This window comes from Solanum dulcamara, chromosome 10, assembly GCF_947179165.1.
Source record: "Solanum dulcamara chromosome 10, daSolDulc1.2, whole genome shotgun sequence".
NCBI classification, from domain to species: Eukaryota; Viridiplantae; Streptophyta; class Magnoliopsida; order Solanales; family Solanaceae; genus Solanum; species Solanum dulcamara.
Genome location: NC_077246.1, coordinates 13,123,747 through 13,148,453, shown reverse-complemented (window position 1 = coordinate 13,148,453; position 24,707 = coordinate 13,123,747). Strand labels below are relative to the sequence as shown.

Genomic DNA, 24,707 nt, shown 5'->3' with positions numbered 1-24,707 from the left:
TTTTTAAAAAGAAAAATTATTTATTTTTATATCCTTTTTTATTTTAAAATGACATAAATTTATTTTAAAATTCACGTTTTATCGTATATGATATCGATATAGTATCAATATATCGATAGAGGTTCACAAAAAATATATTTTTCTATTAATTTAGAATTTAATAAATAAGATTATGACTTTAATAATTTTCTCTTAATTGTTTTATTTTTATTTCTTAAAAGAAGAGTTCAATCCTATACCGATAAGGTGTCAATATACTGACACACTATCACAGAAAATTCAGCTCAATCATATATAATACCAATATGGTATCAACATACCGATGAAATATCACAAATGATTAATTCATGGCAGTGATGCTAACGTCATGCGCAAAATAAGAAAGGAGAAAGTTGAGTAAGAGGGTAAATAGTTTAGATCATGGGTCTATTAAGGATAAATAGTTTGGGTTTGATCTAATTTGAATAAATAGTTTCACAATTAGATATATTTTGTGTAGTTTTCCCTAAATTATAGTGTTATTTAATTTGTTGTTTGATTGACAGATTTGTGATAACTTATTCGGGGGTTAATAATTAATATTGAGATAAATTATCTCTTTTCTTTGGTGATATAGTAATTTTGGGATAAAAAAATAATGACAAAAATATTCTTTTAAACACTTTTTGTACATTAGTATTTTATTTTTAAATATTACCCCAACTTTTCAATTTTTATAAAAATTACCTCATTTATTTTACCCACCAACCAAATTAAAATTGCCATTTACAACCACCAATTGATTCATGAGGCTCGATAATTCGATGTTATGGGAGATGAAAATATTGTTTCATGCGGTTGCTTTTAATGTTCAATAGTAATGTTTTTTTTTTTTTTTTTGTATTATAGTGGAGTTGTAAAAGTCAAGTTGGGTTATTTTGTTAGTTTTTACAAATGAGAGTATCATATGTATAAAAAAAATACATTCAAATTCTAAAAAACAATAAAATCTATTATAGTGGAGCTGTAAAAGTCAAGTTGGGTTATTTTGTTTGTTTTTACAAATTGAGAGTATCATATGTAAAAAACAAAATATATTCAAATTCTAAAAAAACAATAAAATCTATATACTATGATCAAACACAATTTCAACTATAATTTCAAAAATTTTAAATATTATATTAAGTGGGTGTATAAGACTTATGAAATTTGAAAAAAAAACATAATATTTGTTTTCAATTTAAATATTAGAGTCGTGTTAGAACATGAATACAAATTGGATGTTTTTAAATTTTTGTGAACGATTTATATTGAAAATTACTTTTTGGAATATTTTGAATTCCAGAAAATTATGGGATTCAACTCAAATGAATTCAAAATCTATAAAACTTTTATGTTCAAATAATTTTTCAAAATAAAAATAAAAATAACTCATGATCAAATGAGCACTAAGAATAAATAAATCAATTATTGTAAAAAAATTGGAAAAAAAAAACTAGTCACATAGTGCTTTCAAATCTCTTGAAAATTCCCTTCTTCTTTTTTCTCTAACAGTGTTTGCTTGATTAAAAAATATAGATTTTTTTTTAAATGTGGTGCAATTAAATTTTTTGGTTGTATAATCTACGAACCTTATGATAAGTTATGTGATAAGTCATAATTTTGTTGAGATTGGTGCTGATTTGTGTCTGTCATTTTTCCTTTTTTTTAGTCTCAAACATATTCATTAGATTCATTCTCTAATTTTCTCAAGTGTGAAAAGATGAATTAGCATCGGTTCTATTTGAAAAGAACACTTTCTTATTTTATTAGATAAATACAATTTTACTTAAATGATTTGACTCGTTTAGCTTGATCAAAAATTAAAATATAAAGAAGTTATAAAAAAAAAGCTTTTTCAAATAAACACTTCTTGAATTTAAAAGTTACTAATAAAAATCCACATTAATTAGTAGGGGTGTGCAAAAACCAAACCGGCCAATAAATTGAATCGAAAAAAATGTTATTGGGTTAATGGATTTTTAATGATTTTATAAAAAAAATTATCGGGTTATTGATTCGATATTGATTTTTAATATTGGGTTATTGGGTAAATCGATAACCCATTAAGATAATAGTAATTTACTACTTTACCCCTAAATAAATATTAAATATTAATATCAATACTTTATTAGTTACTACCTTTGCTCTTTAGCTTTCAATTCACATTATTGTCCTAGTTCTTTTATTTGTGTTGCATTTATAGAGTTCTTTTCATGTTAGTCACTATTGTTTCTATTTTATGAACATTTCGTAAAGTTATATTATTGTCTTGTCGCGTTAAATTATTGGAGAAGTCTTATAATTATTTTATGAGCATTTTCTTATTGGTTAAATCGAAAATCGAACCGTTAAGGACCAAAATCGATAAAAGAATATTTTATTGATTTGTTATTGGGTTAGCATATTTCAAAACTGAAAATCGATAAACTAAATCGATAATACATAAAATCGAACCGAATCAATTGATGCACATTTCTATTAATTAGTATATTAAATAATAAAATACATCTTATCTATAAATAACGAACGGAAGATAGTGTAATATTTTTTGAAGGGCGATGTCGAGATAATGGTTGAAAAATGTTGGTTTCTAGTATGATTTTAGAATAGTAGAGGTAGTAATGTACTAGAGGAAGTTTGAATTGATTTATTTTAAGTAATTTTTTATTTTTAAATTTATTTGTTTATTTTTAAAAGTGTTAGAGAAAAACAAAAAATATTATTAAATAGCTATTTTTAGGCCAAAAAATATAAAAATAAGCTAAAAATTAAAAATTGAATATAACTGAGTTATAACTTTTAGCTTTTCTTCTGCTCAAAAAGTTAATTCAAACACCCTTATATTTTTTGTATCATTATAATTTTATTGAATATCACTGAAGTAAAGTTTTCAAAACTAATCCAATACAGCCCAACCAAACCTTGTTGGACCACGAGTTAAGTTGTACTACATTAAAGGAAAACTACACAAAATGGATCATTTAAACAAATTTATATATCATTTCATACCCTTTTCTTAAATAATTCTTTTATATATCCCTTCAGCCAAGCTAATTACCCCTGTACCCTCTATAATTATTTTTAAATTCGTGCGCTGACGTCAGCATCCACCCTACATGATACCGATAGGGTATGATATACCGATGGAGTATCACAGAGGATTAAGTTCAACTCTATATGATATCGATATGATATCAACATACCGGCGGAGTATCACAAAAAATATATTTACTAATTAGTTTAATAGATAAGATTGTGATTTTAATAATTTTCTCTTAATTGTTTTATTTTTATTTCTTAAAAAAAAGAGCTCAATGTTATATGATATCAATAAGGTATCAATATATTGTTATGGTATCATTGAGGATTTTAAAAGTGTCTCATTAAGGATTTTCAATATCATTATAATATATGAATATATAGTACTGTGGTAATATCATTCATGTAATATCGAATGACTTAGGAAAACCTTTATGATACCATCACAGTATATATATACTATGATGGTATCAATCAACATTTGTTTGAAATGATCCTTAATGCTTATATGAAACGATCTTTAATGATACCATGTCAATATATGATGATTTTCATGGAGATGTAGCTGAAGGATTAAAGTAGACATCAGTCATACCATGACAATATATAGATATATTGTGGTGGTATCATTAAGAACTGAAGCAGCCTCAATGATACTATGTCAGTATATTGATACTGCGACGATATCTTGCTCACGGATCTCATGCCTTAGGAGGTATGAATTATAAAGGGGCATTTGTTTGTAATTATTTTGTTTTTATGGAGCATGAGCTTAATTTTCCCTAGATTAAAAATCCTTAATTTGAAATGGAATAATAAAAGAAAAAAATTACGTGGTAAGACAGTTTTTAAGACTTAGCAACATAGATAATAGTATTTCTTCAATATTACAGAAATAAATTATTGTTATATTTACATATGTAACAGATTTTAAGAATCAGAAGAAATAGTTATTGTCCCTAATCTAATGCTATAACAATTTATCAATTTACCTTAAATTAAGAGTTTCTTTTCCATCCTTAAGCAAAAATATATCATAAAAAGAATGTCTAATCTCTCACTACATATGCATATTCAAAATATTATAACAATAATTTATCTCTACTACAGTCCGTATATATAAAAGTTATTTTAACATTACTCCTTCTTTCAATGTAAAATCAACATTGATAGTATTATAACATATACATTTTTATTTGTCTATAAGCATGTATAAAAATTTTATATCTAAAATATATCATATATTTTTTTAAATATAATTTATTTCACAGTTAGATTATATTATATTTTTAGTATAAATTTATGGAATAAATATTCATGGTATAAATTTATTTTTTGAAGTATTTTTTGAAAAAAAACATTTATTAAATATATATTTATAGTATATGTATGGTATAAACTTTTGTATTTAAAGCAAATATATATAGTATGTATATTTATGACAGATTTCATGTATATTATAATTTTCTATTTAGGTTAATATTTTATACGTCATAATTGATAACGAGTTAATGATTTCATGTATTTGCAATAACTATTTAAAAATTATTTAGTTATGTTTTTTCCCATAAAAAAGGTCAGCTCATGCTAACGTAAGGTTATTCCCCTTAGATTATTTTGAACTTGAATAAACTTTTACTCTCCTCCCATTACAATTCGCAAGATTGACAAATAAAAATTCAACAAAGAATTATCAGTGATAATCACTATTTTTAGGCTTCTACGGTTGATGTCAAACTATTTAGATTAAAATCTTGTTATTAGGTCAATCAGTCAAATTATTAATAATGAGATCATAAGCAACGTAATTAATTTAAATCTTGCTAATCTTTGATAATGTGAATGTAATGAAAATAATGTTATTAAAATAACCAGATAATTAACCAAATATAAATGATTGAGGAAAGAGGGGATAAAGAGATTCTTATAGTGTTTTCTTGTGATGATGCTCATGGTCATTTGCTTGTTTTTGTGTGTTCTAATTAGTTAGTTCCTTTTTATAGTTTTTGTGTGTATTAGTGGCTTGTCAGGGTGGATGACTTAATTTTTGATGTGATCAGGGGAGTTTTGGGGTGAGTTTTCCTCATTTTGGAGTTTTTGTGTTGAAAGGATTAATTTCAATTAATATTATTGGTAAATGGACTTGGATGAGATTATCCTCAACGTCGTTAGCTCTGAAAAGTTGATTTTGGCCCAGTATGACCTTTAGTTTGGATTTCGAGATTGTTGATTTGATTTTGGGGCGCTTGATTGTTTCTTTATTTTAGTTGGTTTAGTTAAAGTATTGATTTTGGTTAATATTTTGTCAAGACGATCTCCGATGGTTATTTTATTGATTTTATTGAATCTGAAATATTATTTTTAATTGGATAAAATGTCTTATTTGTGGACGGGACATCGAATGAATTTGAGGGTCCGTTCGAAAGAATTTGAAAAATTGTTGAAGTTGCTGGTGTTGATGTGCCGCTCCCGTGGAGAGCAGGACGCACCAACGATAGCTACTGACGTCAGCAACCTCTGTTGCTGTGAAGCTTAGACACTTCGACGATGCTTCGTCGCCGTTGCAGGCTCGCGGCCGCCCTTACAAAAAGCTGGAGGAAAGTGATGGCCTCTGCTCTTGCTGAGTTTCCTCCGCTCTTACGACGTCACCCCTGCGATAATGGTCCACAAAAGCGACGATCATGAAGTACTTTTAAATACTCTTCATCTTTAATTTCAAGTCTAGAAAGACCTACATTCTATATTATTGAAGCTTGGATAGAAGAGAACTACTTTATTTATTAATAATTTCTTGTGATTTCAAGGTAAAACTCTTCCCCTTCTCTTTCTACTATACATCTAAGCTTTAAATTCACGATTCATTCTTGAAATGGGTCTCAAATTAGCTCGATTCTTTCATCTCTAAAGTGAGCTTTTCGGATCATTTGAGGTCCGAATTTACTCTCATCTTTTTCTAATTTTGCAACACGTGTACTTCGAGGGAAATAGGATTGCGAAGTTAGTTTTCTGTTTTGTCATCGGACCCCAAGGGTCGATTTCTGATCTAAAACTCCAAATTTCTTACTATTAATATCGATATTATTAGTCCCGTATTGACATGTAGATTATTTATTTGACAACGTGATAGTAATTCAAAGCTATTCAGAAGGAAAAAACTTTAGAATGACAGTTCATGATTTGCGATTCAGATTCGAAGTAGGTTACAACTTACCCTCTTTAGACTTAGCTCTGTTATAATTTATATGTTCCATGATCATTAGGGAGGATTGCAGGATAGAATTACGTTGATTTTTTTTTATGAATGAATTGACTATTTTTGAAATTTTAGAATTATTCTTACGCTTAACCCTTAGTTTAGGTTGCTCTTATACTCAGTGTGATTAAGATAAAATCTTTCGTATGATTTAAGAAATGTTAACTTAGTGATAACATTTGTGGTTGTTCGATTAATGTTATTGTGTTATTTTAAATTCTGGTTAGTTGTTGTACCTCTTTTGTTGAGATTGTTGTTCTGAGGCCATGAATTTGGACTGAAGGAGTTTTAGGTTAATATAATTATATTGTGGAGGGTGTTTTATTTATTTGTGTGATATGTATGTGTACTTATATGCTTTTGGTTAGCATGCATTCACGCGCATTGCACTCGCATTGAATCAAAACATTAGTTAGAGGCAAAAAAAATAATTTGATTTTCAGTTTTTTTAACTATTATGCCTTATATTTTATCATATTTGAGCTTCGAGGGAGTGTACTACTGATTTTATTGTTGAAAATTTGGTTTTAGGTAAAATGCACTCTTTTTATTGCGTTTCAGCTTTTGAAGAGATTTTTATTCTTAATTTTTTTTGAGTTTTGAAAAATGTACTATTTTTATTTATGGTTCGCAGTTACTCTCTCGAGTCTATTTCTTCTTTACTTTTAGTCATGTAACGATCCATTCCGATCGTTATGGGTAGGCCAAGGGCGAAAGACTTTGTAGCACCCCAATTTTTTTTTTGCAAAGACTCGAACATTTCTTCACGTGTGTGTAGGCTCGAACCGAAAGACTTGTAGTTAGGATTAATTTCTAAGTATTTGAAGGGTATTAGATGTGGTTTAGGGTCATAAGACACCTCTAACACCAAGTCGAGTCCAAAGAATTAGTCTCGACTAAGTTTCCGAATGAGTTCGTATAAGGGTCAACTTCAAACGACCATATCTCCTTGAATATAACGAAATAGGTGGCCCATGAACTACCAAATTAAAGGTCATTTATTCTTCTTTCCAACGCCACCAAGATTGTAATTTTTGGAGTTCGGAGTCAAAAGTTATGACCCTTTTACTACAAACTAGTACTGCAGGAATTTCAAGCCTAGACTCCAACTCCAGAAAATTTAGGCTTAGCGTTGCAAGGGCGTGACACGCCACTATAGCGCCAAAAAACAACCTCAGTAGTTTGGTCCTTGGCGCGACGCGCCACTATTAGGTGTGCAGGATTTTTAAGCCCATTTTCCAGAACCCAGAAAATTTAGGCTTGGCGCGACGCGCCACTATTAGGTGTGCAGGATTTTTAAGCCCATTTTTCAGAACCCAGAAAATTTAGGCTTGGCGCGACGCGCCACTATTAGGTTGCAGGGTTTTTAAGCCTATTTTGACTTGGCGCGGCGCGCCACTATAACGCTAGGTGAGTTTTAGCCCTTTTTTTCAGATTTTTGAGGAAGGGCAAATTGGACTTTTTCCCTAATTATATATACTCTAGCCTTGAACGATTTGGACCATTTTTTCAGTCTTGTGCCTCTCTCTAAAAAGCCCTAATCTCAATTCTCTTCTCTCCCAAACATGCAACACCCCTCAAAATTTTCCCTAAGATTCGGGCCTTCTTTGTATACGTGTGGGGCCCATCATATTTATTTTGAAGTATGTGCTTGAGTTAAGATGAGTCCTTGAGAAATTAGGAGCGTTGGAGGTGATGTGGGGTCATTGAGGACCCCTAGGACCGAGCTAAGTCCAAGAGATCCGTTGTGGCTAAGTTTAGGATGAGTTCATGTAAGGGTCGACTTTTAATGACCCTATCTTTTGAAAGGCGTCAATCTGGGTGGCCCACGACCTATCAAAATTAAAGGTCGTCGAGTCTTCTTTCCAACGCCACCAAGAACGTAAATTTTGGAGTTCGGAGTCAAAAGATATGACGATCCTAAGATGAACTAGCACGATAGGAATTTTATTTTTTTGGCCTAAGTTGCAACTGCTCGGGAAATGGCCTTGGCGCTGTAAGGGCGCGATGCGCCACTATCGCGCCAGAAACATGCCTTAGTAGTTTGGTCCCTGGCGCGACGCGCCACTAAAAGTTGTGCAGGGTTTTTCAGGCCAAATTCCCAGAATTCAGAACAATGGGCTTGGCGCTGTAAGGGCGCGACGCACCACTATCGCGCCAGAAACATGCCTCAGTAGTTTGGTCCCTGGCGCGACGTGCCACTAAAAGTTGTGCAGGTTTTAGGCGTGATTGGCCTTGGCGCTGTAAAGGCGCGACGCGCCACTATCGCGCCAAGGGCGTTTTAGCCTATTTTCAGAACTTTTGAGGAGGGGCAATTTGGGAACTTACCCAAATTATATATATGTAACCCTTGGTCTTTTGGGAACCCATTTGGCAGCCCCCACTCTTTCTCTAAAAAAAAGCCCTAGGAGCTTCTCTATCTCTCTCTTCTTCATCTTCTCCATTTCCAACAAAAAGAGTCCAAGAGCTTCAAGATTTGAGTCCCCCATTGGAGACCCAACATCAAGGTTTCTTCAAAGTCTTCAAACAAGGTATGTAAGGCTATCCAAAACATGGGCTAAGTTCACCCATGTGCCCTATTCTTGCTTGAGGTTAGATATTCATGAAAAATAGAGTTGTTGGTATGGTGTATGCCTATATGAACTTTGTCTCCTATTTATATAATGCTATATGTGTTGATGTTGTTGAGCCAAGAAGTCCTTAAATTCCTTCATGATTAGTATGAATTGATGGAGATGAATTGTTGTTATGTTTTGTTGACCTCTTTAGCCATGTGAATATGTTGTTTAAGTCAATTTCCTTAAATGCGCTATTCTATTTGAATGGTTGAGTTGAAGTCATAGAGTTGTGTTAAATCTTGAGGAGATGTCATAAATGTTCATATAGAGGAGGCTTGATTGAGTTGATATGAGGAAGGAATTGGCAAGTGGACAAGGTCCTAAATGAGACTTGTCATTATGCCTCAATTGAATTGCAAATAAGAACCGAGTTGATGAGGTGGTATTGTACCACATGAAACTAGCCGTGAGGGCTTGTTTGAGATGATTTGAGGAGTCTTATGAGCATAGAGTCATGGGAGAAGTATCGAGCACCGAAGCGGGTGCGAGTATAGTCCATACCCGAACCCCAGAAACTACGCCGCCAACGTAGGTAGGGATGGAACCGTTAAAGTCGGATGCTTTCCGAGGGATTGGAACCATTAAAGTCGGATGCTTCTCGTGGGATCGAATCATTAAAGTCGGATGTTTCCCATTTGTATTGTCCTGAAATGATAGGACTTGACTAATCGATGGTACTCATGATTAGAGAGGCGTTCATACCCTGGCAAGGTATGGACGGACGTGGCAACGTCGGATTGTTGTACTATCACCGGCTCATAGGTGATGGTTGTCGGTTAAGAGAAACTCCCATTTAGGCCTTGTTAGTGCTCCGAGTCAGTTGAGTTAAGTGGCTTATGAGTTAGTCCTATCTAAACTATTCTTGTTGGACTTAGGACATTGAGTGAGTTGTGATGTATACATGTATGAGTTGAAGTCCTGAGTTGATATTGATGTTTTCTTAATGTGGTTTCATCCGGCCATTTTACATACTCGTATATTCCATGTACTGACGCCATTTAGCCTGCATCATTTCATGATGCAGAGACAAGTACTAGAGATCATCAACCGGCGCTCCGTTGAAGATCCATATACACTTCCAGCCAGTCGGTGAGTCCTCCTAGTTCCCAGAGGATATTGGGCCTTCTTGTACAGTTTTGTTGTCTCTTCTTTTATTTAGATTGTTGGTAGCCATAGGCTTGTCATTGGCACCTTTTAGACTTGAATAGAGGCTTCGTAGACTGGAGTGTGGGGAGGATTAAACTGTTATCTTGAGGAGTCTTAATTTACTATTCTTGTTGGGTTGTAAATGTTTAGCCTTCGGCCCTTATAGTATGAAAAGTATTTCATTAATTGAGTTCCGCTAAGAGAATGTGCTTGAATGAAGGAGTGACTGGACCAGGTGGTTCGCTCGGAGGTCAGAAATAGCCTTCGGGTGCCGGTTACATCTAGGGTACCCTCCCGGGGCGTGACAAAACACCTCCAACAAGATTTGCCCTCAAAAGCTCAAGGATTTAAGATCTTCAAGTCAAGTCTTAGTTTCCGGTGAGATGATCTTCAAGCAAGGTATGTAAGGCTAACCTAAAATATGGATTGAGTTCTTCCATATGCCCATAGAAGTGTTGGATAGAAGTTGTGAAAGATTTGAATCTTCTATGAAGGTTTTCTTGAAATTTTCTAAACTATAGAATATTACTAAAATGTGTTAATGATGTTCTTGAGTTGACTTTGTTGAGAGTATGGATTCATGTATTCATTCACATGAACCCAAGATGAGATTTTTTTTTGGTCATAATTTGTCTTGAGGATGAGATTGATAATTTTTATGTATAATAAAAATAATATTATTTTTCATAGTGAAATGAGGTATTCTTTTACATGAGTTTGATAAAATTGATTTTTAGTTATATGAGAATTTTGGGATAGTTATGAATGTGAAGGGCATAAAAAGGAACAAAACCTTGGTAGAGTTAAAATATCTTTTTGTCTCTATAAATTGAACATAGAATTAAATAAGGATTTTGGAGTAGATGTTTGATGTTGATGTGATGATGATGTTTAATGATGATGTGAATGATGATATTTGAGGATGATGTGATGATGATGCTTGATGATGATGTGAATGATGATATTTGATGATGATGTGAATGGAGAGGTTATGTTGATGAGGATGTTGTGTGATGAAGTGGATTGGAGTCTAATGTGATTATGTGATATGTGATTTGCATAATTTGATTTGATTGGAGTCTTATGAATATTTTGAAAATAAATGATCTTTTGAGAAAGAGTTTTAAATAAATGATTGTGAACATTTTGCATAAACTATTTACACACTATTTTGAGTTCAAAGAATGATTATTTTCATCTATGATTTAAAAGGAGTTTAAGCATGAGTTGAGTTTGAGAAGTCTTTTAATTATTTTTGAACATGTGTATTTTGAGTATAAACGAGTTGAGTATTTTTACATAAAAATATCTATTTTGAGTTTGAGTTGAGGAGTTGAAATTATGTTTTAAATGCATCTAATATTTTCTGCATTCATTGAGTTGAGATGGTATCAAATTTAAAGAGAAGAGTTTGATGATTTGAGATGAGTCGATTTGAAAGAAGGTCCAATGAGGCCAGATTTGATTGAGTTTTGAAAAGAGTCCAATGAGACTAAATGAGTATTTTAAGTATTTTACTCACTTGATAGATATGAGCATATTGAGTCTTGGGAGGAGTATCGAGCACCGAATTGGATAAGAGTATAGTCCATACTCGAACCAATAAACTACGTCGCCAAATGTAGGAAACGATTGAACCGTTAAAGTTGGATGTTTCCTAAATTACTATCCTGACATTATAGGACTTGATTGGTTATGGATCCATGATTGTTGATTCGTTCTTACCCTGGCAAGGTATGAATGGACGTGGCAACAACTTCAGCTTGTTGTACTATCACTCGCTCATATGGTGATAGTTGTTGGTTAGAGAAACTTCCAATTGAATGGATTATGCTTGGTATGATTGGTTTGATTGTGATTGTAGACGATTGGGTTAAATTGTAAAACATTGCATAATTTAATGTGCATATTTATTGAGTTGATTCCTTTGACTTTATGGTGGAGTTGATTGCATATGATTGGATTGGAGGATATATGATTGGATTGTGTATGATTGGATTGGATTAGGTGATATGTGATGGATTGGATTAAATTATATATGATTGGATAGTGTACAATTGGATTGAATTGGATCGGATTATATATTATTGGATTGAACCGATTGTATATGCTTGGATCAGATCGGATGATACATGATTGGATGGGGTCGAATTGTAAATGATTTGATTGAACTGTATTGTACATGATTGAATTGGATTATATGGTATATGATTGATCTTTGTCTAAAAATTGTATTCTTACTTTAGACTTATAACACTTTGATTGAGTCTATCTTATCTTCCTGATTTGAGATATTTGAACCAATGTTATTCTTCCTTGAGGTATGTTTCATTCTGCCATATTACATACTCGTACATTTCATGTACTGACGTCCATTTGGGCCTGCATCATTTCATGATACAGAAACAAGTTTAAGAGATCGTCAATAGGAGCACCATTGAGGATCTATTCACACTCAGCTTGTTGGTGAGTCCTCCCCTACATTTGGAGGACACCGCTTATGTTATTCTTGCATTGAGTTTAACCCTTTTTCATTCTGATTTGAGGTAGCCATGAACATGTCATTGGCACCAATTAGATAGTAGTGATATAGGCTTCATAGACTAGATAGTGATGAGTCGATTGAGTATTTTCTTTCCTTGAATTATTCTTGTCAAACTATTTTTAATGACAGAGATTGAAGTTTGATTTGTTGGCCCATGACCTTTCTTTCTTGAATTAGATCGTTGATTTGGATTGTCCGCCAAATTATTTTGTTATTTTAAACTTTTTGCTAATTGATTGATAGTAAATGGATGTGTGATTGGACCAAGTGGTTCGCTTGGGGACCAGCAATGGTCTTCGAGTGCCGGTCACGCCTAGGGTACCCTTTCGGGGCATGACAGACTTGGGCCAGAAAACTTTTTGGGTGTGAAGTGAGGTCTAGGGCAATCCGAAAATGGATTGGAGTGATTTTTAAGTATGATTTTTTTCTATTAGCCAAAGATATTAAGGATTTTGTAGGACTTTTCAAAATTGAATTCGAGTGAATAGAACTCCTGGAATCGAACTTGGCATGAAAGGATTAGTTTGGAACGTCAAGAATTGTAGATATGTTGTAAAATATGGGATTTTGGGAGAGTTTATGAGTCTGTGATCCCATGCAAGCCGCTATAACGGGTGTCATCTTGCTATAGCAAAACAATCTTTCAGGCGCTATAGCGGTTAATCAGGTGTTATAGCGGGGTGGACCGCTGTGGAGGGACCACTATAGCGGAGTAAGTAGGGTTTTATGTAGAAAAGTCTCAATTTTTTTTTGTTTTCTGTAACTTCATTTTTGAGTTTGAGAAAGACGATTTAGGGCAGTTTTCATTCAATTTTTCACTGTGTTCATCGTTAAAGATGAGTTAATTACTCCCCAATCTTGTAAATTAATTCTTAAGCCTTAAAAACTTGATTTAATGGTGTAAAAAGCCCCGATTTGGATAGAATGATCATGAATTGGTATAGGGTTAGGATTTAAGTTTAATTCGGGTTTAATTAGGGCATTGTAATTGATATTTTGTATTTATTTATTTATTTATTATTTTAGACCAAGAATAAGCCAAGGCATTGTAAAAAGGAAAAGCTTAGATTCTTTAAGAGTTTTCAATGCTTGATTCAATGTAGGTGATAGTCTGTGTGTTTTCAAATTGTGTGTGTATGCATGTCTACTGCTTTGTAGTATTACTTGTGTAATGTAGGCGAAGGAAACAAAAAGGCTAATGTGAAATGGCATTATGTTGAGGATCTCATGCAAATAACCCTGTTTATTTACTTGTGGTTTCAAGTGTGATTGCTCATTGTGGTTGTGATTGTGAATGTGCATGTTGGTTATGATTGATGGTTGAATCGAGTACCACCTCGTACGGATATTTATATGGTTGTCTCGGGTATCATGCCAGTACAAAATATTTATATTGTTAGCTTCGGGTATCACACTTGGTATGATTCATTATTGGTTGATTCGGGTATCGCATCGAAACACTAACTGTTTGTATGTGGGTTCCATGAGAGAATCGAATATATATATATTGTGTGAACATGTGAGACATGTTTCATTCATTGGTTGATTTAGGTTACTGTGATTGAGAATCTATATTATGTTGTGACTGTGATGTATATATGTGTTGAACATGTTTTACTATGTTGTAGTTGTTTGTTTATATTCATAGTTTGAAACTAGCCGTGTGATCCTACCAGTACAAGGTGATTGTGTACTGATGCTACACTTGCTCTTTTCTTTGTTGAGTACATGACATAGTCAAGCGGCTGTTGAGAGATCTCAGCTGAGAGATGCTAGAGTTCTAAATCCAAGGGTGAGCTAGTTCTTTCGAGCTACCATGAATTCTTCTCTATTTCTTTGTCCATCTTTTCAGACTAAAACATTTCGAGACTTTAGTTTATTGCTTTCTTAGTTGGGGTTGCATACCATTTTATTCTAGACTTTGTTAGAATTTTAATACTATGACCTTCAGGTTCTAGGGAGTTTAATTTTCGCAAAAGATTTTTGACATTTGATTGAGTTTATGGGAACTCAAGTTTTGATTATTTAAAATTGTTTTACTCTTATTACTGAATAGTTTGGCTTCTCTAAAATGGGTTGATGAATTTAGCTGAGCTATTAATTGATTCTCCCATCGGAGAGTTAATGTGGGTGCCCATCACGACGAATTAAGATAGTGACATGTTATGAGTCTGAGGTGCATTTCGGTCGGCCCAAAGGATCATTTCGGATTTTACTTTCATTGCATTTGTAGTTAAGCTCAGACGAATCTATGAAATATTTTGGGGAGCCTAGGAACGGTCAACAAGGTAATTCTGAGACTTTTTACTTTTATGTATTGACCACATATGCATTAAACCATCCCGCCCACACTGCAGGACATCCTCAAATATGCACCACCGTTATTTTCTTTGAGTATAGTTTTCTAGTGTAGTTTTTGATTTATAGTATTATTACTTTCATGTTCTTTATAATGTATAATGTATTTACCGTTATCGTTTGTTCCATGTCGAAGGTTATGAGCCTAAATTTAAGATTTTTTTGTAATATTGTGCGTGATTCGGTAACATTCAATTTAGATTGGTATTTGAAAAATGTCTTTAATATTTATGACGATATATTTGTATAGTGCATTTATTTTATAAGATTTTTATGATGTATTACAAGTTTAACGGAGATAATAAGTATAGTTATATTAAGAAATTATTATTATATGGGGTAAGTTTTATTCAAAATATTTTCTTTTTATTAATTATATATATTTAAAAAATTATATTTATTTTATCATAAATTTATGCAATACCCAAGTGCACACGTAATGATACGAACATTTTTAGTGTTGCCACTCCGTTCCACGTGGAGTGAGGGAGATGGACAACTTGTTTAACTTTGGCATGCTGCAACTTGCCCCCCCTAGCATATTTATTATATGTAAAATAAGTAATGTGGTATTAGTATTTAAGGTATGTTGGGCAATTTTAAACTCATATCGTCTATACATAGATAAGAATATATATGCTTAGTATACATTTCTCTTTTTCCTTTTTCAACTTAGTGGTTAACTGTTATTGCAGCAAAACATATGGAACTTGACTTCGGCTGTTATTTTTGGATTATGGATAATTATATGTATATATCACAAGTTTCTCAAATACCTACATATACTTTGTTGAAGTTTGGTAGGAAAAACATTTTTGACGGTTTATTAGATCCTCAAAAGGAAATTAATTATTTATATCAAGTTATTCAAGTTCAAGTTTAAGGTGTACAGAGGCTCTTTTTTTTGGCCTGATTTTTTAATATATGTGATTTTCGGGTCTAGTGTGCTATCAAAGAGCTGGTTCTAGATGTCTCTAAATTGTTATTTGTGTTATTCTTATTAAAAACTCATATTCAATAATGTCGATTTCACGTAAAGTTGGTTAGTAGAATGTGATTAGATATATTGTTGTGATTATCATATTATAATGATTATCAGATTAATCATGATATTATGACTGTGATACGTAGAAGGAAAGGTTACATGCAAGTTACTTGCGGGGCTACTATTTTGTGTATAAATATATTCATGCATTACGTGCTTTTAGATATCATGATAGCCTTGTCGGTTCGTATAACAATTTACTTGCTGTTAGATATCATGATGGCCTTGTTGGCTTGCATAGCAATTTACGTAGTTTTAGATATCATGATGGCCTTGCCAACTCATATAACGCTTTATCTATTTTTATTATGAACTATTGGGTTAGCTGAGATTGTTTTTAGGTAACAATTTGCTTATCGTTAGTCCACATACATACGCATAATGCACTTGTATTGCATTTCATGCCTTTGAGGTTAGGAGATCACGATGTACACCAACACCAAATGCATTGAATTGGGGTGCTTGCCTACACCACATGTATTTATGTACTTGAGGTTAGAATTGGGGTGTTCGCCTACTCCACATGCATTTATGTTCTTGACGCTATGTATCAGGGTGTTTACCTACACCGCATTGCATTACAATTCATAATATTGTGTATTATGGCTTGAGTTGTTGTGGTCAGCTCAGTACATAATTTCTGACTTTTAGTATGTTGTTGATACTGTAGTGATGTAAGATGGGATAGAAGTAGGTAGATTTGGATATGAGTTAACGACAAATGGTTGTTCTTATTGTGATTGATATGGTTGGTGACCTTAGGTAGGAGCATGTAAGATTATTTTTAGTTGTAGTTGGTTCTATTCTGATTGTATTATATTCATTATCATATGATTGTGGATGAAAACAATCGAGCTTATGGGGGCTTGGGTAAATGATTGTGAGACAGTTGAACTGTTGGTTATTTATGTGATTTGAGCTAGGAACATAAAAAGTGGATACAAACTACTCTGGTTTGGTGCAGATTAAGTCTGTCTTATTTGGTTTCACTTTTGGTTAAGCTATTGTTGTTATTCTAATGCCTTACATGCTCGATACTTGATTTTGTATTGACATTTCCATTGCCCGGAGACATTGCATTCATGCTTGCAAATTTTCAGGTGGACAAGGATCCTCTTTGCATGTGGTCAAATTCAGTTGATGATTGGTATGCTCCATTCTTTCTAGAGTTGCTGAGTCTGGAGTCTTCCTTTGTTTTGTGTAGCTAATGGGTATGTTAGGGGCCCTACCTTGACCAGGTGTTGGTAGTTTTTCATCTTAGAGGCTTGTAGACATTTGTTAGGGGTTTTGTAAGTCAATTGTGGCCATGTTGACCTTATGTTAATTGTGGTTTTCAAGCTGTTGCCTAGAAGACCTTCTATTTCATTTTGGTAACAGTATGAGTTTTTCATTGCGTTTTTTAATTTAGTTTGGCCATGATGATCCATGTGTTGTTTGGCTTGATTTTAGTAGGTTCACTCGGGTGCCGATCACACCTCCCTAGATTTGGAGCGCAACAAGTGTCTTTTAAACATGATATGCTTATGATGCCTATTGAGTACCACGTTTTTTGGTATTCATACAATGCTTCTGCAATTTTTTCAGATGCAACGCCTAATACGAGTCATCCTCGCTGACCTTCACTTGTTCGAGGCCTTCTTCTTATTCGAATTGTGGCGAGCTCCTTGTATTCGGAGGCTTGCTGTTTTTCCTTCTATATTTACTGCCTATATTTTATTTTTTGTTAGATAGTAATGTTTTGTATAGCTCTATTTTCGTACTTTATATGATCTTGTATCGGTGACACCAAGTTCGAAGGATTGATTTTTTTCTATATATTTTGTTTTACTTGATCTCGTTTTCGCCCATTTTGTATATTTTATATAGTTTTATACATATCTATGCGAGAGTCCCTTTCTCATCTTTATATTGCTTCCACTGTAGTTATTTTTATTTTATTTATCTTATGTTATCTTGAGTTTGGCTCACCTATTGGGGATTATAGTAGGCGCATCATCACTCAATTTTCGAATCGTGACATTTATCGTCGATAAACGACAATCAACTTTCAAGAACAACAATAGTGAAAAAATTAAGAAGAAAATAAGTATAATAATTATTTAGATGTGTACAATAGTAGAGAAGTGAGGAATTTATAGGATAAACTAATGGTAATCGCTTTCATGATTATTGCCATCTGGGTACTAAAAATTATTCTTAGACGAATCATTTCGAATACCTGTTGCCCGGTGCAAATGAAGTGAGTTCAAAAGCTGATTCTCAAGTGATCAAGTAATTTTTTGATTTGACTAATAAAAATAAATTGGTTTCAATGCGAGAGAATTTCGGATTTCAGTTAGCAAAAATATTTGTTACTTGTACTCCTTCCTCTTTCTTGATGACAATTTTATTTGCTTAGTTGTAATTTTAACAATTCATTTCCATTGTTGTAATATTTCATCCGTTTTAATTTTTTTGTTTTACTTTTCTCTATTTATTTTTTAAAAATATCTTTTTTAACTTGTCACATGATATGTTTAAAATAACAAAATTAAAGAATATTTTGATACATTTTATATATCAAAAACATTCCACGTGTAATGTTTTTCTATCTCATGAACATAGAAAAACTGTTTTCGAAAGATTTTCAATTCAAATACAGTAAACCCATGTACAAAGAATAAGGAGACAATGTAAATTTAATTAAGAATAACAAGATTCAAAATTTCTTCAAATAAATTGAAACAGACTAAGCTAGTTGTAAAAAAGATAAATGAAAAATGAAATAGATATGGTAGTACATTGTATTATAGGCCTTTGGATTAACCAAAAGGGTAGTCGTCGTGTACCATGTTGTGCACTTCAAATATTCTTTGCTGCCTCACACAATCCCTCCTTTCTCTCTTTCTTGTATATAATTTTTTCTAATCCAAATTATTTGTTCGGCATTGCCATTTCCATTTCCATTTTATAAACTATATAATAAAAAAGAGAGAGAGAAAAAAAAGAAGCTTTGGAATAACCAAAGATCAATGAAAAGAAAAGAGGATGATGACCACATCCTCTGTTTTCATTTTTTTATAGATCTCTTCTGGTTTGTATCCATTTCTCTTTAATCTTCTTCATCATTCACAAATGTTGCATTTTCTTTTTCATATTTATGCTTCATCCATAGGCTTCTTCTTTTTTAGCTTTTGTTATGAGTTTCTGATCTGAATTCTGTATTTTTCAGAGATTGTGGATTGAGTTTTGATTGATGGTATAAAGATCTGATGTTTTTAGATTGAATCCAAAACTGCTGTTTAATCAGTATTTGCAAACTGGGGTCTGCCTGATTTTCTTCGTAAAGGTTTGTTGATTCCTTTTCTTATCCAAATCTGGATCTGTATGCTTAGTATTGATGATGGGTTATTGTTATTAATACTTGTTATTGATTTTTGTATTTGTTGTGATCTGGATGTAACTGTTATTTATTTATTGAATTTTGATAGCAGAAATGATGGAGACAGATCTCGGCAAGCTATTTATTGGTGGGATATCTTGGGACACAGATGAAAAACGTCTTAAGGAATATTTCACTTCATATGGAGAAGTGGTAGAAGCTGTGATCATGAGAGATCGCAATACTGGTCGTGCTCGTGGTTTTGGTTTTGTTGTCTTTGCTAATCCTGCTGTTGCTGAAAGAGTGGTTAATGAGAAGCACATCATCGATGGGAGGACGGTCAGTTTTTTTTTGCCTTTTTCCTCATTACATGTTTGATTAGAATACAACAGCAACAATTACGTGTTTAGTTGGGCTCGGTTATATGAATTCTGCAATCTATTTCACTCTATTCGGACCTGCTTCATTCCAGTATTCAACAATTGGGAGTTCTCTAATACTAGAGGTTCATAATTTATCATCATGGAACTCAACTAGTTGGTATTGCCTAAGTGAATTTTATGCTTCTTTCAGCTAGTTTTCTGTTCACAATTTACTACACATAACTGATGGAAAAACGCCTGAAATGTTTCCGGAAAGTTTGAATTAAAGATTAATCCAAGCTGGATTGTGTTGATTAGAATAGATGAATAATCATCTCTGTATCTCCAAATTCTTCATTGGCCTCCAATTTTCAGGTTGAGGCAAAGAAGGCTGTTCCTAGGGATGACCAACACATAATAAATAGAAACAATAGCATCATTCAAGGATCTCCAGGTCCTGGACGCACAAAAAAGATATTTGTAGGAGGTTTAGCATCTACTGTCACTGAGAGCGACTTCAAGACATACTTTGATCAGTTTGGTACAATTACAGATGTTGTAGTGATGTATGACCACAACACTCAGAGGCCAAGAGGCTTTGGATTTATAACTTATGATTCAGAGGAGGCAGTGGATAGGGCATTGTATAAGACCTTTCATGATCTAAATGGTAAAATGATTGAGGTGAAGCGTGCCGTTCCTAAAGAGCTGTCTCCAGGGCCCAACAGGAGCCCTTTCACTGGATACAACTATGGACTTGGTAGAGTAAATAACTTCCTCAACAACTATGCTCAGGGGTATAGTTTAGGTTCGGTTGGAGGATATGGGGTCAGGATGGATGGTAGATTTAGTCCAGTTGCCAGCGCACGTACAAGTTTCTCTCAGTTTTCTTCTCCTGCTTATGGAATGGGTGTCAATTTGGACCCAGCTTTGAGCCCCAGCTTTGCAGGAGCTTCCAATTTTACCAACAATCTTGGTTATGGGCGGGTTCTGAACCCATATTTCACAGGCAACTCAAGCAGATACACTACGCCCATTGGATATAGCACAGGCAGCAATAGAGGTGATTCTTTGCTTAGCTCACCAACAAGGAATGTATGGGGAAATGGTGGTCTTAACAGTTCTCCAGGTCCTGGTAGCTCCGGTTCATTTTCGGGCTCTGGAACTGGAAATTATGGGGTCTTTGGTAATAATGGTACCAATTGGGGCTCGTCGGCTGTTTCTGCTCCAGTTGGTAGTGCTTCTGGATATGGTGGTCGGAATATTGGGTTCAGGAGTGGGGGAAACAGTTATGGGCTGGGATCTGGCGGACTTGCAAGAAGCAATGCAGCAGGTGCTGTCCCAACTTCATTTGCTGCATCAAGTGGTGCTTATGAGGGGCCTTATGGAGATGTATATCGCAGTGGCTCAATGTATGGTGATTCAACATGGGAAGCTGTGTCTTCTGATATGGATGGCTCTAATACATTTGGATATGGAATTGAAAATCCAGCAGATGATTCAGCTAAAGACTCTGAGAATTATATTGGAAATTATAGTATTGCAAATAGGCAATCAAATAGAGGTATGAATACTCATCCAATTGCATACCCTGTATAATTTTGATATTTTTCTTCCATTACTTCTAACCTAGGCTTCATATTGTGTATTCTACTTTTCCTTTTGAAGAAGATTTCTTGAATCTTGACACATATCTGTCATATTACCAAGATTGGTCAAGTAGATAATGACCGGCTTTTCCCCTTTTGGATTTAGTATACTTCTTTTTATAGGAACTTGGTTTTCCATTTGCAAGGAGGACACCTTACTTTTGTGATTAGTAGACTCTTAACTTGAAAGATCATTAAAGATATTTGCAAAATATCTCTTGAAGATTTGATCTCATTTTAGTTAGTATTTGTTCTACGTTTAAATTTGAGTTGACATTCTAAAAATTACTGTAACTTCATTATCATAGTTTTGACTGGAAGATATGGAGTGAGATATGTTAAAAAAAGGATTCAAAATGTAAAAAAAATGTGGTTCCACACCCAAAATTTTCTATTTATTACATTGATGTGGTATGCTCATTTGAATTAATTTGTAGTGGAATGAATCATAGTCTTCTTTATCCGGAATAACAGAAGTGGTTGAAAACCCTTATTATGCCTCATATGGAACTTGAAAATACCTTATTAGAAACTTAAGAATACCTTTGCTGGCCTTTTTCTCCTAGGGAAAAGAGGACTCACTATTCAAGCAATTGTAGTTGAAATATTTGTAGAACTGTGGGCATGCAGCTTTTCCTAAGGTCCTTGGGCAATCTTGCATTTGATTTTTTTTCGAAGTCTGCAATATGTCCCTAAATGTGAAACTTCCTTTTCTCTCTTAACAAAACACAAAAATAAATAGTCTTTACCAGTTAAGTTCTTGGAAATTGTTCTTAAATTTAAGATTATAATGGTGAAGCTTGTGCCATAACTTTTTACTAAAAAAGTTTCTTCGAGTTACATAAGCATTAATTATAACCACTTCAGTAAACCAGAAATGGTTTTCATGAGCTTTCATAAGATAGTAAATCCTTGCTGTTACGGGAATGAGGTTGAAGGAACTAGGGATTTGTGTACGTCCGCCCATAATGGTGTGAGAGGAGGGATTTTGAATGGGGAATGGGGTAAAATATTTTTCCTCCTGATAGTTAATGCATGAGCAAATCATGTACTAAGGTTTGACAACTTTCAAAAGAGCTGTCCTATTGTTTTAATGTCATACAGTGTTGGTGTTAAATTTTTCAAATTACAGTTGTAATTATGACTTTGCAGCACAACTTTGTTTTCGAGTTAACATGGCCAAGTTCCATATACATCATTATATATGCAACAATGAGTAAAAGGTTCCTCATTTAGCATGAGATAGTACTGAGGGGAACAGTAATGGTGGTTAGATGGGAGATGAATTAGGTTCTTCCTCCCTTTGTCCTTCCACTGCCATAGCTGCTTAAGCTGTTTGGCCTTATGATCGTGACTGTCTTAGCTAAATTTGTTTCTTTTATAATGGAAATCAATTGCATGCTAAAAAGGGAAGGGCAAATAAAGATTAGTGACTCCGACAAGCTAGAGTGCCTAAAGAGAGGCTGAATGTGTGGGGCTTTTCCTCCTCGCCTCCTGCTTCCCCTGGAAAATGGTTCAAAATTTTATTTCCTACATTCCCTAGGATCCTGTAGATCTACAGGAGGTCTATATTTAGGGGCTGGAGGAGGATTATCTCTTGCTGAGCTCTGTTTTTTCATCCCTTACTGATGAATGATGAATTTGTAGTGGACATATAAAAGGACTGTGTATACCAGAATAGACAACATTCTAGTTCAATCTGTCTGAAAATGTTTTGGAACATTCCTTTGTGTTTGCTTTAAGAGAATAATGATCACGTCTTTTGGACCCAGGAGAAAGAACTCTGAAGATTTAAGTTGTAGGCTCCTGTAACAGTTTAATTGCAAAGGATGCCCTTATTCAAATGTGGGGAGTAGACAAACCTGGTTAGATGCAGTGTTCTAGTATACAATGAGTTCCTTCACAAAAAAATTGTCATATATAAATGATGTTATTTTTCTTTCGTCAAACTTGCTATTGAGTAAATGCAGAATGTTGCCTTTTGTGCATTATCTTTCTCCGAGTCTTGCCTAGTTTCTTGAATTAATGTTATATATTACTCTGTGGAAAGTTGTCCAGATACCTAGACTGCTCAATCTTTTGTTCTTGAATATTTTCAGGAATTGCAGCATAGGAGATCTCTTTATTTTGGATATCTGAAGATTCTTAGAAGTGCCTTAAGAAAATTAAGTGCGCTGGGAATGTTAATACATAATCCACATAATATGCATTTCAGCTATAGCTGATCATATAGAGCTAACGAGGGGCCTGTCTGAAAAAAGGATACATATTGAGAGAGAGCAGTTTTAAAGGGATTTTGTGTTATGGTTTGATGTTTCAATTTTTCGAAAGCAATTTAGGCTCCTGTATCAGCATTTAATCAAGATGTATATTCGATTATACTTGACACCGTCCACTACAGTTGGTGTCTTGTGCATCCATAACAAAGCGAGTACCATTGGACTATGTCGAGAGGTAGAGTTTTTTTAAAAAAACTTTTTTGTCCGGTTTAGTGACTGGCAAAGCTGCTGTTGTTTGTTCTTGTAGTTCTTTTATCAGGGATTTGCTTTTCTCTTAGACTGTATTCAACATTTTTTTGCTTTACTAGTGTGAAACAACAGGGATACCAACTTAGGATCCACCAAAAATAAGTACTGAATTTTCTGATTCTATTCTACTTGCAGATTTGTATAAGCTCTAAGTTTTAAGCTTCATATTGTGTAAGAAACTATGTTGCAGTTGAAATAGTTTTTTTCTTTTGCATCTCTATTATGGTTTTATGGCTCATCCATTTTGCTGTTGATTCATTTTAACACTAGCTGGCAGAGCCAGGCCTACATAGTATAAAAGGGCAGTCCGATGCACTAAAGCTCCCGCTATGCGCAGGGTCCCTATGCACATGGTCCGGGAAAGGGCCCGACCACAAGAGTCTATTGTACGCAGTCTTACCTTGCACTTCTGCCAGACTTACATAGTATATTAAAAAAAATTAGCTTACTTTTTATTTTAAATATAATATTTGAGAATTATATTAAAATAGTTTTAGTTACAAATAATTTAGATTTTATTATTTATTGTTTGTAAAGAATATTATGGCCCTCATATAACTGTCAGGTGCAAATAACAATCAATTATACTGGTGATAGGCGATGTATATGAATGCAAGTTATGTAATAAAGCCATAGTGCCAAGTGCCTTGTACCAAGTATATACACCTACTTCCTGCTTGAGGCATGCTAGGTAGGACTCATGCGCCTTACTCCGCCTGTTTAGTGGATCACAGGGATCGAGGAATCCATAGGGGGTTCAGGAAGTCCGTATATACCTTCCT

The 24,707-nt window shown here is 33.7% G+C and overlaps 1 protein-coding gene across 1 annotated transcript; it reads left to right on the top strand.

The window, feature by feature from the left end:
• Positions 1-18,868: 18,868 nt before the first annotated feature.
• Positions 18,869-24,143, top strand: LOC129870566 (heterogeneous nuclear ribonucleoprotein 1-like). Its single transcript, XM_055945390.1, has 5 exons — positions 18,869-19,098; positions 19,237-19,353; positions 19,499-19,725; positions 20,124-21,312; positions 23,497-24,143. Exons 3-5 carry the CDS (start codon positions 19,501-19,503, stop codon positions 23,508-23,510), a joined length of 1,428 nt encoding a protein of 475 aa, XP_055801365.1. The 5' UTR covers positions 18,869-19,098; positions 19,237-19,353; positions 19,499-19,500; the 3' UTR covers positions 23,511-24,143.
• The last annotated feature ends 564 nt before the right edge of the window (positions 24,144-24,707 follow it).